Source organism: Leptidea sinapis, chromosome 12, assembly GCF_905404315.1.
Source record: "Leptidea sinapis chromosome 12, ilLepSina1.1, whole genome shotgun sequence".
NCBI lineage: Eukaryota > Metazoa > Arthropoda > Insecta > Lepidoptera > Pieridae > Leptidea > Leptidea sinapis.
The window spans coordinates 546,201-562,584 of record NC_066276.1 but is presented as its reverse complement, the minus strand read 5'-3'; the positions used below and the strand labels follow the sequence as shown (position 1 = coordinate 562,584).

The window sequence follows — 16,384 nt, the reverse complement described above, 5'->3', positions numbered from 1 at the left end:
AGCAGCTTTTTTTATTTTTTAATAAGTATACTCACTTTGCAAATAATACACATAGAAACTGCTGTGGTTAATACATTTTTATAAGCTACTAAAATCGCGATACAAAAGTAACTGTTTATCGTAGATGGGTGAAAATTTGAAGTTGTATGTATGTTTTAATGCTGACTCATAATCACACTTTAAAACAAACAAAATTTAAAAAAAATATCAAAAAAATTAAAAAAAAAATTCGTGTGGACCACCCTTAACATGTAGGGGGATGAAAAATAAATGTTGTCCGATTCTCAGACCTACCCAATATGCACTCAAATTTCATGAGAATCGGTCAAGCCGATTCGGAGGAGTTCAAAGTTTAACAATATGACACGAGAATTTCATATATTAGATTACTTTGTGATGCACCACAGTCGGGCAAATAATATATTTTGTAATAAAAAGTACTAAATGTTCATTATCGGCTTCCTGTTCTCCTTTTAAATTATCGAATTACAAATATAGTATTATTACAATATAAAAGTACTTACAAGGCATATTCAGCCAGCACTGGTAAACAAAAGTAGACTTACTCACTTTTTTGATGAGAAAGGCATAAAAATAATGAAGAATTGCAAGCATAGCACAGGTCGTATTTCGTCCCTTTGCTCGTTTGAACATCGTTCCGGCGAGCGACCGGCGCTTTACAAGTCTCGACGCTTTGTACTGAATATGCAAGTTTTTTTTTACAGTAGGTACTTTCGAAACTAGATAAAATTTTCGTGATCCCCCACTTACACCTTGTGACCCATCAATATTTTTCCCGCCAACGTACACCGCCGCCGGATCACTTAGGGAATCACTCGTCTTGTCAAAAGTACCTACAGTAATACAGACGTTAAGAGCGCTCTGGCACTACGTCCGATCCGTATCCGATAAAACACGGTTCGAGGTAGTCGTAGAACTATTTCTGTTGTAGTTTACTCACTAGGTCCGGTTTTCGTCATCCGATTTCTGTCAATCGTAGAAATTGTTCTACGACTACTTCGGACTGTGTTTTCATCGATATGGATCGGACTCTGATCGGCAGTAGTGCGAAAGCGCTCTAACGTTGATATTACATTTAGCAACACCACACGTGGCAAACGCTGAGTATACGCAGAGTGTTTGCTATCTACACATGTTTAGGGGAAACATGTCCCCTCTGTCCCCCTGCACCCCCCGCCAGTGAGACCCTATTTCCTATTTCACGGCAGTAAAAGGCGTCGCTGTGGTAAACCTAGCCGGCATCATGTGCAAAGAGCCACTGACTCCCACTTGTAAATTAATTCAAATTCAAATATTTTTATTCAAAATAGGATGTGAAATCACTTATTGAAAGTCAAAAAACTACCACCCATTCCAAAATGAATGCCTCAGGCCTGAGAAGAATGGGCGCAACAAACTCAGCGGGCTTTGTTTTTTCATCAAAAATATGTTTCTCAATTAAAGTAACATTTACAAAGTAACATTGTACAATTAAACTTATTATTTAATAGCCTGAGGGCGGTCGCTCCATTCCCATAAATTAAATAAATTATTGAACTGGTATTGATTGTTATATAAAATAACAGCTTTTAACTAAATACATAATATGAATGTCTACAAGCTGCTAATAACAGAGAACCAAATTAAAAAAGAATCCTTCTGACTTTGTGTTGGTCTGTTTGGTTCTCGCCTCTCTCCGTTTATAATGATTTATACGGGACTTTAAAACTGGCACATGGCCCATGTTATTAAGTAGTAACTTGGCCACTTTAACATAACAATAATATGTGTGAAGGTTGAACTGTCCTTGGAATGACAATTGAGCGTCAGACTCACTGAAAAGTGTGATGACAATAACGTTGAGTTCCGGTTGACCGCTCAATGTGCCCCCTATGAGTACAATTTTATCATTTAATATACATATTTATCTTGTTAAACTTTATACTGTAATCATGTTTGGTTTTACTTCTTAATCTATATCTTTATATATACATTTCTTGTGTGCGTGTGTATGTCACTGAACTCCTCCTAGACGGCTGGACCGATTTTGATGAAATTTTTTGTGTGATTTCAAGGGGATTCGAGGATGGTTTAGATTCACAATTGAACTACCTCCTAAGCGGCTGGACCGATTATGATGATACTTTTGTGTGTTCCAGTGAATTTGAGATTGGTGTGTGTTTTCAGGTGGATTCGAGAATGGTTTAGATTCACAATTAAACTACCTCCTAAACGGCTGGACCGATTTTGATGATTTTTTTGTATGTTTCAGTGAATTTGAGATTGGTTTAGATTCTCAATTCTGTCCATATAATATAATTCTCCTGCTCATGTGTATTTTAGTGAACTCCTCCTAACGGCTGGGCCGATTTTTCAAATTTAAGACGTGTATACATGACAACGTCTGTCGGGTCCACTAGTAGTATATAAAAGAGAATGTATGTTTGTATGTTCCCTAATAACTGCTAAACTATTCAACCGATCTCAATGAAATCTTTTGTAATAGATTCGTTGAAGCTCAAGTAAGGTTTATATTATATATAGGTGTTTGTCGTGTCACGATCCCACCCACGCATTTACCATATCTCTCGAACCATTTATTGACAGAACAACGTCTGTCGGGTCAGCTAGTTTTATTATAAAGGAGGATCAACAGTCTTAAATTAAAATACTTAATTAATAATTAATTTGAATTCAATAGATCAATTACAGGTCATCGCTAGTAGAAATACAGTAGAGGCTAGACGTACTACTCTAATTTTAATAATGGTTAAAAGAAAACAATGAACTGAAGTATTAAGTAAGATTAAGTATACAAATAGAGTGCAAAATTAATTAAAATTATTTTTTGAAGAACATCATTTCAATTGATGACTCTTTGACTAGTAAGAAAAATATTAAGGTTGTTGTTATTCTCTATTTCATTCTAATTAATAATGAAGGTATTACTCTTTCGTCATATGAATTCTGTGAACAGTTAGAGTGCTCACATGCGAAACAGAAAGCGGAGTATTCGTATGCGATGAAGTACCTACAGGGAATTTCAAATAATATAATTAAGAGAGAAGTATCGGAATTTTTTACTTTATTTAATGAAAATAAGGGTCGAGACGATTTAATTTATTCGCCTTGCCCATTACAATAAAGTAACGCGTAGGATTCGTGAAAAACCATATAATTCTGAGCGGTACCACAATCGCGCTCGTTGCCTTGAGATGTTAGTATCATTTGCCCAATAATTTAACTAGCTATGCCGCCCTTCGACCGAAACACATTAATTCTTACTCTACTGCTTCACGGCAGAAATAGGCGCCGTTCTGGTACCCATAATGTAGCTGTCATCCTGTTCAAAGGAGCCTCTCACTGTCAATTAAACCGGACACAATTTTCATGAGATATATATCATCAGCTATTTCTCTTTTGTGTTCCCATTTGAAAAGGCAAATAAAATGACTAAATAGTGCTGCACTCTGTTTGCAACGACAATCTATAAACATTCCACGGGCTTATAGTTATATAATGACTCAAATATGCCGCCAGCAATTAAATTTTTATAATGGAATATCTTTTACCATCATTCTTTCTAAAACAATATTTTTAGCGTTTTATTGTTATATTTTTCTGTGAATGCCTAGAGGTAGTGCTGTTTATTAAAAAAACAACCAATGGATGGCATTACTAATGGATTTTACCAAGCATCGATTCTTGTTCATGGGGCTCCAATCAGTGGTCGGGATTCGGCGTAGAATAGAATGTCTCCGTGCTTATAAATTTAAATTCAAATATTTTTATTCAAAATAGGATTAAAAATCACCTACACATAGACTGCCACAGAACTGAGAAGAACAGGCACAATAAACTCAGCGGACTTTTTTTTATATAAATATGGATTACATTGTAATATCGTACAATAAACATTAATAATTAAAGAGCCTGAGGGTTTTCGCTTCATTCCCAGTCTGTGGTATCATAAAGAAAATCGTTAATGCTATAGTAACCTTTCCCACACAAACGTTTTTAACAATTGTTTTTAATTTCGTAACACATTTGTTTTGTACATTTTCTGGGATCATATTGTAGAAACATATACAGGCACAACAAGCTCATGTTTGTTCCTCGTGTTAACATTATGACTGTCACAATTCCTAAATGACTTCTTGTCTTATGACGATACGTCACTCGAACGGTTAGCTGAGTTGGTTAGAGCACTGGCACGGAACGCCAGAAGCCGTTCATAAAATTTTGTTTTTCTAATTTTATTTGTGTATATAGAACATTATCAACAATGTACCTATTATTTAAGAACACTTTAGTAAAGAAGTTAACGGTAACAGCAACCTATAGGACGCTGTTGCTGTGGTGACACAGCAATGAAATGGAAGCTTTTGCCATTCTATGCGTAAACTTGTTTTTTTTTTTTTATTATAGTTTGATTTGAGTAAGTGAAACCTTTTATGTGGCGCTGAGCACTTTTTATTAAGGGTCTCGAATGAGATTGACTTATCAGGCTCGGCTATGTAACGCTCGTTCGACTAATGTCGGCTCGAGTCGACTTACGGCCGTTTACAATAACCTATCTATCCTTAGTTTAACTTACTAGAGGAAGACAAATCGATCCTTCTAAGCTTACTTACATTTCAATAACCTATCGACAGATAGCATTGGACTGTAACTAATAATAAAACTGTATTGGACATAACTATGGATAGATAAGATCTAGTCATTAAACGGTGGTAGCAATGTATCCGTAGCTAGAGATACGTTATTGAAAACGGCCGTAAGGGAGCGCCGGGTGTCATATCAACCAGAGTCCTTTAGAAATAATTATAATTATACACCGTTGTTAAAAAATTAACAAATAAAACTGAATTTGAATTAAACAATGTCAAAATTTATAGAGTCCCGTGATAGCCACTCCAGTCTTTATTAATGAACATCAATTATATTCATAATTTTAGCCAGGATATAATTAAAATTTACCCCCTTATTCATAATGGTCCGCTAACTTTAAACAGCCGCTTAGGAGTGTTTTTTCTCATTCTGACTTAGGTCAATAGAAGAAGACAGATCTCAATCTGTCTTCTTTTATTTTTATTTCTATTTTTTAGAATTAGCAATGCTTTCAGTTAGCAGACTATTATGAATAAGGGGGTAAATGTATAAAAATTGTATTACGTTGCAGTCCAAAAATAAACTGACTACATATTTACGATCTCTTAATTATTCTGCACTGCGCGACCTCTTTTTGTTTGTAAAACCTAACTAGCTGGATATATATTGTAAATTTTATTCATATATGTAGAACAAAAAATAAATGTATTTTCAAGACACCTGCTCATAAAGTTTGTTCTTATTTCATCGTTCATAGGGCCTAAAACCGAACTATACACACAAGTGCATAATACAACCCTACAAAGTTAAGTTAGTACCTAACTGCAAATTATATGAAGTACACAGAGCATTTTCAATTTTGGCAGGGTTAAACAGATTTTTTTGTAATGTGTTCTTAATTAAGTCGAAATTAATATTATAAATTATTTATAATTCAAAATAATTTGTTATAAAATATGTATATGGATTTTATCACTAAAATTACAATTTTGAAGTAGGCTTAATGGCTATGCTATCAAATCCACCTTACATTTGGCGCGTTCAAAAAAAAAATAATCCCTTAATTTTCATAATATGTTTGTATCGCATTTGTTGCTGTGGGGTAAATAATTGTAATAAAAAAATCATGTTTTAGTACAGAAGACAAACATTTGATAGATTTATCCCCGCCAGAAATATTAAATGCAGCAGAAACTGTTAAATTGCCATAAAAAAAACGTTTTAAAAATTGTACATTCACCAATTGTTTTAATATTAAAACGATGCCGCTCAGGATTCTTGAAAATCCCAAAAATTCTGAGCGGCACTACAATAATTGCGCTCGTCATCTTGAGACGTAAGATGTTAAGTCTCATTTGCCCAGTCATTTCACTAACTACGACGCCCTTCAGACCGAAACACAGTAATGTTTACACATTAATACTTCACGGCAGAAATAGGCGCCGTTGTGGTACCCATAATCTAGCTGACATCCTGTGCAAAGAAGCCTCCCACTGGTAGAGCCTCGTGTATAATGAGCAACTTATCTCACTTGTATCATAATATACTGTACTATACTATACTCTATTATGAACCTCGCGCAGCCTGATCGTTTATGTTAACATTATTTCCTTACGGTTTAACATTTGTAATAAATATGGTTGTTATGTTGCAGCCCAGTCGAGATGCCACAGGAGCGGCCATCGCGGTGTTCACAGCCAACAAACATTTCCCCACTCAAACCACGCATCAGACTACGTTACAGGTATTCCTTCAAACTAAAATATCTATTTACTAAAATTGCCAATAGATGGCGTTGCTACCAGACTTTACCTAATTATAAGTGGAGACATGTAAGTCTAGCGCTGACCGCTATTGTGCAGAAGTCAAAAAAAAATCTTAATCTAGGGGGGGCTAGAGGGATAAAGGGCGAGCTTGCGTAGTGCCGATTGGGTCGGCAGTCGTATTCCATTCCCCGTGCTGATACGGTACACCGGGCACTTCCAGTGTACAGTCAAGTTCTGTCTGTTAAACACACACACTCTCGCACACACGCTCACACATTCACGCACACACACACACATTCTATAGTTGAGAATTTTTTGACGACTATGGCACGTAATTAACTTTGTACAGAAATACCTAACACTTTAACATTAAATATTTTTCAAAGTATAATAGTTGCGTTCGCAACAGTACCTTCCCACACGCAGCTATCCTCCACATTTTGCTCTGTGCAAGACTAACTATTTATCATTACATTAAAATAATGTCATTAATATTATTTTACTATAAATTAATTAAAGTAATATTTGTAAAGTGTGCGCGACAGTACCCATGCGCAGCTATCCCCTACACGTTTTGTTCAGCGCTAGACTTACGCGCCTCAACTTATACTGCTAGTGGTGGTAAACTCTAAAGTGTAGAAATTGTGTCGAAAATGTCGACATGCTCATTTCGAGAACAGACTTATTTTATGCGGTGTCATCTGCCCGTAATAGTGGCAATATGATCTGAGCTTTAACTCATAATGGATGAAAAAACGACTTACCGCGTAATATAATGCCCGAGACAACCCTGATTAACTGGCTGGTAACGATCCTTTGATTCCTCTGGTGTTATTATGTGAAATGTGGATGGTGATCACTTTATATCAAGTGACTCACACGCTCGTTTGGTCACTTTCACCAACAAAATAGAAGAAGAGCGAAAGATAAATAAATACCATACCAAATACAAGTAGCAGAAGTAAGAGGATTGTATAGTATAGAAAGAGAATAAAAAAAGAAGCGATTTTTGAATTTGCTACTGGCAAGTAAATTTTGAGATGAAGAAAGGAGCATGTTTGCGCATGGTGTTAATGAGGTTAGAAGTGTTTGAACAAGTCTGGGAAGTATGTAGGTAGATTAATCTCCACCTGTCTCTTTGGAAACAACTGTGGATGTGTGTATATCACGGTTGAATTATCTGCACTCATGTAGAATTCTTCATTCGCCTCGAAGTGTACAACCAGAGCGTACCGACACCATGTTTATTACCATATTTTACTCTTAAAATATGTATTATTTAATGAAAATATAAAAGCATATGAAGAAAAAGTACATTAATAATATATATATTTAATTTCTCTTGTGGGCGAAACAACCATCGCTCAGATTCTGACACTAGTGGAGTAATGATTACAGTAACGCCAGCGATAACTGTCATATTCTTGCAAACTGCAGTATACCTGTCTTCCTAGCATCATAACGCGTCGTGAGTAGTTAACTCGTACTTACAGGATGTTAGCTCTCAACTAAGACCAAAAACTGAAAAATACGGGAAATAATTCGTGTATAAGCGATTTTTACTACAGTTGTACGTATTGGTCTTTATTACATTATTTGACAACTTTTGTGATACCTGATACCGTCTCAACGAGTGCTGCTTGCAAGCTGCTCTGGTAGGAGGAAGTGTGGGCTGATCGGATTTCGACTTCATCGATGCTCTCAAAAAAACTACAACTATGCCAAAAATCGCTTATGCACGAATTATTTCCCCTATTTTTCCTTTGTTGAGTGGACTGTATACGTGATTGATTAGAGCCATATCGAGTCGCGATGTAACGGCGACCGTTGCAGGGTGTGGTGTACCAGCTGGACGTGGCGCTTCAGTCCGTGGAGACGCAGCGCGCAGGCCTGGTCTTCATCTACGACATGACCGACTCCAAGTACACCAACTTCGACTACGACCTCTCGCAGAAGATACTCACCATGCTCAAGGTAAGTGCTTGTTCTAAGGCGCCTATACCACAATCAAGTTGCAACTGCCTGCAGACACACTAGGAGACAGTAGTCGAAAGATTTGTTTGACATTATTATCGTTGTATATATCTATAGCAGCATTACAATAGAAATATTTTTAAGTATACATAGTTCTTACAGCACTAATTTTGAACTGTTTACGTAAAGTACTTCAATATCGAATGTAAAATATCCCGCTGATGCTATTCGATGCAGTTCAGAGGATGCAGGTTCGTATAGTCTGTCAGTCTTAATAATATATACACCATTCACAAATGCAAGCAAGACGGTGCATCCATTTAAGCAGTGAGGCAGCCTACCTCGTTGAGAACGATATCAATAACTTATCAAATATTTACAACGCCTCTAGATACTAAATATTTAACGGTAGGCAGTCTCCAGGTTGCGTATTCTAAACAAGCATCATTTCATCCGACTTATTTGAACATTATGTAAGTATTTTTTATGAAACGGCTACTGATTTTATTTGAGGCATTTTAGGACCACAAAATTGACATGTCACAACGTCAACCGCCTCGCGTTGTGAGGTGTGCAATATTTAAATTTATAACTATTATAATATTATTAGGTACATAGAGTGAGACAAACTATAGTATTAGGTTGACCAACTGGTCTGGAAACTATATGCGAAACACACAACTTCAATATTTAGACCTCAAATGGAAGAAAATGAAGATGAAGACCATTTGAGGTCTAAATATTGATGTTACGGATACATTGCTGTCACCGTTTAATGAGAAGGTCTTATCTATATAGTTATGTTTAATTTAGTTATAGTCCAATGCTTTATGTCGATAGGTTATGGAAATGTAAGTAAGTGTAAAAGGATAGATTTGTCTACCTCTAGTAATTTAAACTAAGGATAAATAGGTTATTGAAAACGGCCGCAAAAGAAATGCTTTTGAAACGGCCAGCGAAATAGGAACACAAAAGCAGGCGAGGTCTGCTTTGTGTTTATAATTTTATTTTGTAGTTTTAAATACTACGAAAATCACCTCCGTAATAGTGAGGTTCAAGAAAGACATGGCCAAACGCTGGTAATAAACTTCCGAGCTTTCTCACTATCACGGAGCGTGTGACGTTATATAGGTACTAAACTTAGTCGAAACTAAACCTGAACTGAAAGCAATAAGGATGACTTATTTATCTGTTTCTAAGCTGTGTTCACATGCAAAACTGAATCTAGTACATATTTGATCGAAGCTGACAGGCTAATGTGTGGTCACTGATATCCAGTGTTATCTATTGACTCCGTATAGTCGGTCATTGTTCTCAATTCAGCGCCATCTCGCTCTAGTTAGTGCTATTATATCTTGTAACTGAAAGCGGTACGCGGTCTTGTAACTGAAGAAATACTGATTCCAACGCCATCTAGTGACAAGTGATCAAGTAGTTTTATTGCATCGAGCGCTACCTAGGTATACAGTACCTCTAATAAAAAACAACTTAAATTCCTTAAAAGCTTACAATGTTCCTCCTCTGGTGTAAGCAGGAGAGTTTGGGCGGAGGCGATCCGTTAAAATCTGGTGAACTCGTATGTACGTAAGTCCTCCGCGTCGATATATTTAATAAATAAAAAGAAGAATCATAAAATCGTTAAATATAGACGACCCCTATAGCCCAGTGGTTAGTGACCCTGCCTACTGAGCTAGAGGTCCCGGGTTCGAAGCCCGCTAGGTGCAATCATTTATATGATGAATATGAATGTTTGTTTCCGGAATATTTATGTATGTTCAAGTATGTATATTGTATTCCAACGCCATCTTGTGACAAGTGACCAAGTAGTTTTATTGCATCGAGCGTTACCTAGGTATACAGTACCTGTAATAAAACGAGCGCCATCTCGTAATTCGAGATAATAGATTTTAATATCTTTTCACCATGTTTAATAACCTGGAGATCTCCTGGGTGACCCGAAGACCTTGACCTGATTCCTGCCGCCGAATTCCACTTTCGCACCACAGGCCGCAAACTTGGATATCATCCTCACCATCTGGATGCTTGGCGTTCCTCCGCAGTACGTTTTTTAAAACTTACTGCTACCTATTACCAAACTGGACTGAGCTTCCTTGTGTATGACATGGGTACCTTACGTAAGCGTGTGCAAATTCCATAAAAGCTTACAATGCTCCCCTTCTGGTATAAGCAGTGAGAGTGTGGGTGGAGGTGATCACTTATAATTGGGTAAACTCGTATGTACTTTAATCCTCCGCGTCGATAAAGCGTAAACGTAAGTGTAATCTTGTTGAATTAGTTAAAAATGAAACAGGACGTATTTCTGAATGAGCATAGCCTTCAACTGCCGTTCCTTGTCATTGTCCTTGTCGCATCAAACATTTATATGGTGTACAAGAGTAAAATATCTTATTTGTTTAAAATGATAAGGAATAATATCTTATTTGTGTAAACAGCTTTTACAATAATCACTTTATAATTGCCAATTTTTAAAGTATTAAAATGAATATCGTGTATTATTTATCCTTTAGGCGAGGTTTTCCCAACACTTTAGTTAAAAATTGCGCGAACGTTAGATTTGACAGGTACGCATGGACACGGGCGTCGGGCATGGCTGAGAACGAACCGAGCGATGCGGGTCAACGACCGCCGACCCAGAAGGACCGCGTAATATTTTTTAAAACTTACAGTTGTGCTAAAGTACGGAATTACTGTGATAATATTTTTTATGCATTTTTGAAGTAAATCTTTTTTATCGACGTATGAGAGAAATGTTATATTACGCGCAAAATTATGATTTCAACATTATGGATATCGTGTCCGAGGTTCTCGAGAGTGTCGAGGACGAATTTTGAGCGGTGGCCATCTTGGATTTCAAAAATGATCACACAATCGTTCTCTCCACCCTCGAGAACCTCCGACACGATATCCATATTGCTGAAATCATAATTTTGTGCGGCGGCCATCTTGAATTTCAAAAATGATCACAAAATCGTAATCTGCACCCTCGAGAACCTCGGTTACGATACCTATAATTTTGTAATCATAATTTTGCGCGGCGGCCATCTTGGATTTAAAAAATGATCCCAAAATCGTTCTCTGCACCCTCGAGAACCTCGGACACGATATCCATATTGATTAAATCATAATTTTGTGCGGCGGCCATCTTGGATTTATCTAACTTCCATAAAGTACATACATACAAAAATCCCGCGTGGCATAATATTCAAAATAATATTACGTATATTTTATTTTAGTACTTTCCGACTTACATTTACCTATATATTTCAACAAATACGCTGTAGCATCATCATTATTTTTTTACTATGATTCCCGCTTTGTACTTGTTTGCTAAAATATAACGTAATGTGAGCCCGAGAGACACGAACACAGTACCTTCCTTGACAGTGGTCACGGGCGTACTGCTGGCTTGAGCGAGCATGCAACCAAGGCGTCGCGTTTGGTTTATTACGAAAAAAATTAATATAAAATAGTTCACAAAGCGTATGGAGAAATCCCACAATGAAAACTTATAAATACTAATAAACTATCGAATAAAATAAGTTTTGTGTTTATAGCTATCATAGTTTTATGATAATATAAACAATTCAAATAAAAAAAGACTATTTTTCAAAAAATAAATCTATCGAGAATTTTTTTCGTAATCGTATTTTCCAAACAGCGATAATTTAGATAAAGAAATGAAGATAAACATGTCAAAAAATTGGAACCGTAGTATTTCTAGAAGTATTTTAAGTAGATTTTTAAAAATGTTACTTTTTAGGACTATAGCGCCTTAAGAGATAGCCAAATGCCATCGCGGACTTTTCTATAGTCCTTAATAAGATACACAGTTCCACCAAACATTATTTTGTTATATCTTAAATGGCTTTGACAGCGCTTTTATTTAAAGCTTCCTTCTTTACTTTTTTTCGATACCTACAACAAATATCGTTAAGGCGAGGTTTTCCCAACACTTTAGGTAAAAATTGTGCGAACGTTAGATTCGATAGGTACGCATGGACACGGGCGTCGGGCATGGCTAAGAACGAACCGAGCGATGCGGGTTAACGACCGCCGACCCAGAAGGACCGCGTAATATTTTTTAAAACTTACAGTTGTGCTAGACTACGGAATTACTGTGATATTTTTCATGCATTTTTGAAGTAAATCTTTTTATCGACGTATGAGAGAAATGTTATATTACGCGCAAAATTATGATTTCAACATTATGGATATCGTAGCCGAGATTCTCGAAGGTGCAGAGAACTAATTTGGGATCATTTTTGAAATCCAAGATGGCCGCCGCGCAAAATTATGATTTCAACAATATGGGTATCGTATCCGAGGTTCTCGAGAGTGCAGAGAACGAATTTGGGATCATTTTTTAAATCCAAGATGGCCGCCGCATAAAATATGATTTCAGCAATATGGATATCGTATCCGAGGTTCTCGAGGGTGTAGAGAACGATTCTGTGGTCATTTTTGAATTCAATGATGGCCGCCGCTCATAATTATGATTTCAGCAATATGGATATCGTGTCCGAGGTTCTCGAGGGTGCAGATAACGATTTTGTGATCATTTTTGTAATCCAAGATGGCCGCCGCGCAAAATTATAATAACAACAATATGGATATCGTATCCGAGGGTGTCGAGGACGAATTTTGAGCGGCGGCCATCTTGGATTTTAAAAATAATCACAAAATCGTTATCTGCACCCTCGAGAACTTCGGACACAATATCCATATTGCTGAAATCTTAATTATGAGCGGCGGCCATCTTTGAATTCAAAAATGATCACAGAATCGTTCTCTGCACCCTCGAGAACCTCGGACACAATATCCATATTGCTGAAGTCATAATTTTGTGCGGCGGCCATCTTGGATTTCAAATATGATCACACAATCGTTCTCTGCACCCTCGAGAACCTCAGACACGATATCCATATTGCTAAAATCATAATTTTGTGCGGCGGCCATCTTGGATTTCAAAAATGATCACAAAATCGTTCTCTGCACCCTCGAGAACCTCGGAGACGATATCCATATTGATGAAATCATAATTTTGTGCGGCGGTCATCTTGGATTTATCTAACTTCCCTAAAGTACATATTATATACAAAAATCCCGTGTTGCATAATATTCAAAATAATATTACGTAAATTTTATTTTAGTACTTTCCGACTTACATTTACCTATATATTTCAACAAATACGCTGTCGCATCATCATTATTTTTTTACTATGATTCACGCTTTGTACTTGTTTGCTAAAATATAACGTAATGTGAGCCCGAGAGACACGAACACAGTACCTCCCATGACAGTGGTCACGGGCGTACTGCTGGCTTGAGCGAGCATGCAACCAAGGCGTCGCGTTTGATGTAATACGAAAAAAATTAATATAAAATAATTCAAAAAGCGTATTGATAAATCCCACAGTGAAAACTTATAAATACTAATAAACTATCGAATAAAATTAGTTTTGTGTTTATAGCTATCATAGTTTTATGATAATAGTAAACAATTCAAATAAAAAAGACTATTTTTCAAAAAAATAAATCTATCGAGATTTTTTTTCGTAATCGTGTTTTCGAAACAGCGATAATTTAGGTACAGAAATGAAGATAAACATGTCAAAAAATTGGAGCCGTAGTATTTCTAGAAGTATTTTAAGTAGATTTTTAAAAATGTTACTTTTTAGGACTATAGCGCCTTAATGTATACAAAAATTTATTAAATGATATAATAAAACCTTATTCGAGAACCACGTTATCCACTGGTGAAAACAGCAGGAAATTCAGTGCAGAATTTTTTGAGTATATCGCGAACAGACAGACAGACAGACGCAGCGGAGGTCTTTGTTTTATAATATGTAGTGATAACTTGTGTCATTTTGATGTCCTTGAAAAGGCAATATTAAATAAACGTTTATCAGATCACTGCGGTCATAAATTCTGGGTTTCAAACAAGCGCGAGAAGTCATTAAACTGCCTGCAGACGAATAACAGAAAAACGTTCACGTGTTTTTCAATATAATGTGTGTGAATAATTAGCATATATCAATGTGAACCCAAGTGACCCCTTTTATTATTCAATTACCTACTTATTTCATGTATTGTGTAATGAATTTGATAAAAAATACCTAACGTATCGCTAGAGTACCTAAGAAGTAGCTGTCATGCACACTAAAGTAATAAACCTGGACTGTTATCATGTGTTGCGTAACAACAAGACGTTCTTTCTATCTAGACGTATAAATTATCTAAGTACTTTATTTGAAATTTTTGTACATTTCGCAAAAAACTAGATTCCTGCATTCCTGAGAGTTTACTTACAAAATGTATCGATGAATGAATATATATATATACAAATTAATTTTCAAAATTTTTAAATCCAAAGAAAAATGCTTCAATAGTGAATTTTCTAGAAACTGTCATAACCATAATGTTAACAACAGGAACACACAAAAACTTATTATGCCTACTACTCGGCTAAGTCGAGGTAGTAGGTCTTTTGTGGGGCGGTGTACATGCTTTTACATCAAGATCCCAAAAAATGTTCAAAACAAATGTATTATGAAATACAAAAGAATTAGCCTGTAGTAAATGACTTTCTTAATAAGATACCACAATTTGGGAATGGAGCGACAGCCGTGAGGCTGTTTAAATTATAAATTTGATTGTACCGAAATTTTATTTAAAAAAAGAAGACGCCCGCTGAGTTTCGTACACCCGTTTTTCTTACGTCTGAGACATTCATTTCCGAGTGGGTATTGAAATTTTATTTGAAAATAAAGACGACGCCCGCTGAGTTTCGTACACCCGTTCTTCTTACGTCTGAGACATTCATTTCCGAGTGGGTATTGAAATTTTATTTGAAAATAAAGACGACGCCCGCTGAGTTTCGTACACCCGTTTTTCTTACGTCTGAGACATTCATTTCCGAGTGGGTATTGAAATTTTATTTGAAAATAAAAACGACGCCCGCTGAGTTTCGTACACCCGTTTTTCTTACGTCTGAGACATTCATTTCCGAGTGGGTATTGAAATTTTATTTGAAAATAAAGACGACGCCCGCTGAGTTTCGTACACCCGTTATTCTTACGTCTGAGACATTCATTTCCGAGTGGGTATTGAAATTTTATTTGAAAATAAAGACGACGCCCGCTGAGTTTCGTACACCCGTTTTTCTTACGTCTGAGACATTCATTTCCGAGTGGGTATTGAAATTTTATTTGAAAATAAAGACGACGCCCGCTGAGTTTCGTACACCCGTTTTTCTTTCGTCATTTCCGAATGAGTGGTAGTTTTTGACTTTCAATAGGTGATGTCATATCCTATATTGAATAAAAAGACTTGAATATTGCCTAACAGACCGAGTTCAGGTTGCCTTTGTTGTGCCTTTCCGAGGCAGGATATGTAATGCTCGCTTAAATGGCACTGCTCGTGGCGGCGTCGTGGGGCAGGTTTCCTTTCCACAAACACAAACATCCCTCGAGCAAACGATCCGCATGATTCCCTCTAACAAACTCGAGCCGGCAATTAGCGGTGTTGCTTTTCATATTCAGCGCGCTTGTTATTCAAGACATTTCATCTTGATATGCGCTAGGCGGCGACCCGACATACTTAACCCTGTAACCCATTTTTTATTTTAATAAATCTTGTCGCTGTAACATTTAGAATTTTATATTTCATGTAGTTACTTTGTTTAGATTTATGCTTAAGTTCCTTGAAAGGATATAAAGATTTCTCTTTTACAACCCTAATTATTTTTATTCAACATTCTTCGTTCTTTATTCTTATTCCCTATTAATTCAATTACTGAGCTAATGAAATTTAATATCTTATACTCAAAGTGAGGAGCACAAGTTCGATGCTGCTCCTATTATCAGGTGATTGTCTTGTTCGTCTCGTCAAATTCCCAATGAGTTAAAGCAATAACTTTTTGAAAATGAGACTAAAACAGAACCTTATACGAACCATATAAAAAAAATGACACTCGCATACGACTTGTATGACGTTAAGAGAGAGAGAGA

At 36.4% G+C, this 16,384-nt stretch overlaps 1 protein-coding gene across 1 annotated transcript in view; it reads left to right on the top strand.

The window, feature by feature from the left end:
• LOC126967010 (tyrosine-protein phosphatase non-receptor type 9-like) overlaps nucleotides 1-16,384 on the top strand; it is a 100,454-nt gene that overhangs the window by 11,721 nt on the left and 72,349 nt on the right. The window contains exons 3-4 of the mRNA XM_050811310.1: nucleotides 6,266-6,355; nucleotides 8,211-8,351. Of these exons, the coding sequence (XP_050667267.1) occupies nucleotides 8,286-8,351 (66 nt within the window). The 5' untranslated portion in view covers nucleotides 6,266-6,355; nucleotides 8,211-8,285. The remainder of the gene's footprint in view (nucleotides 1-6,265; nucleotides 6,356-8,210; nucleotides 8,352-16,384) is intronic.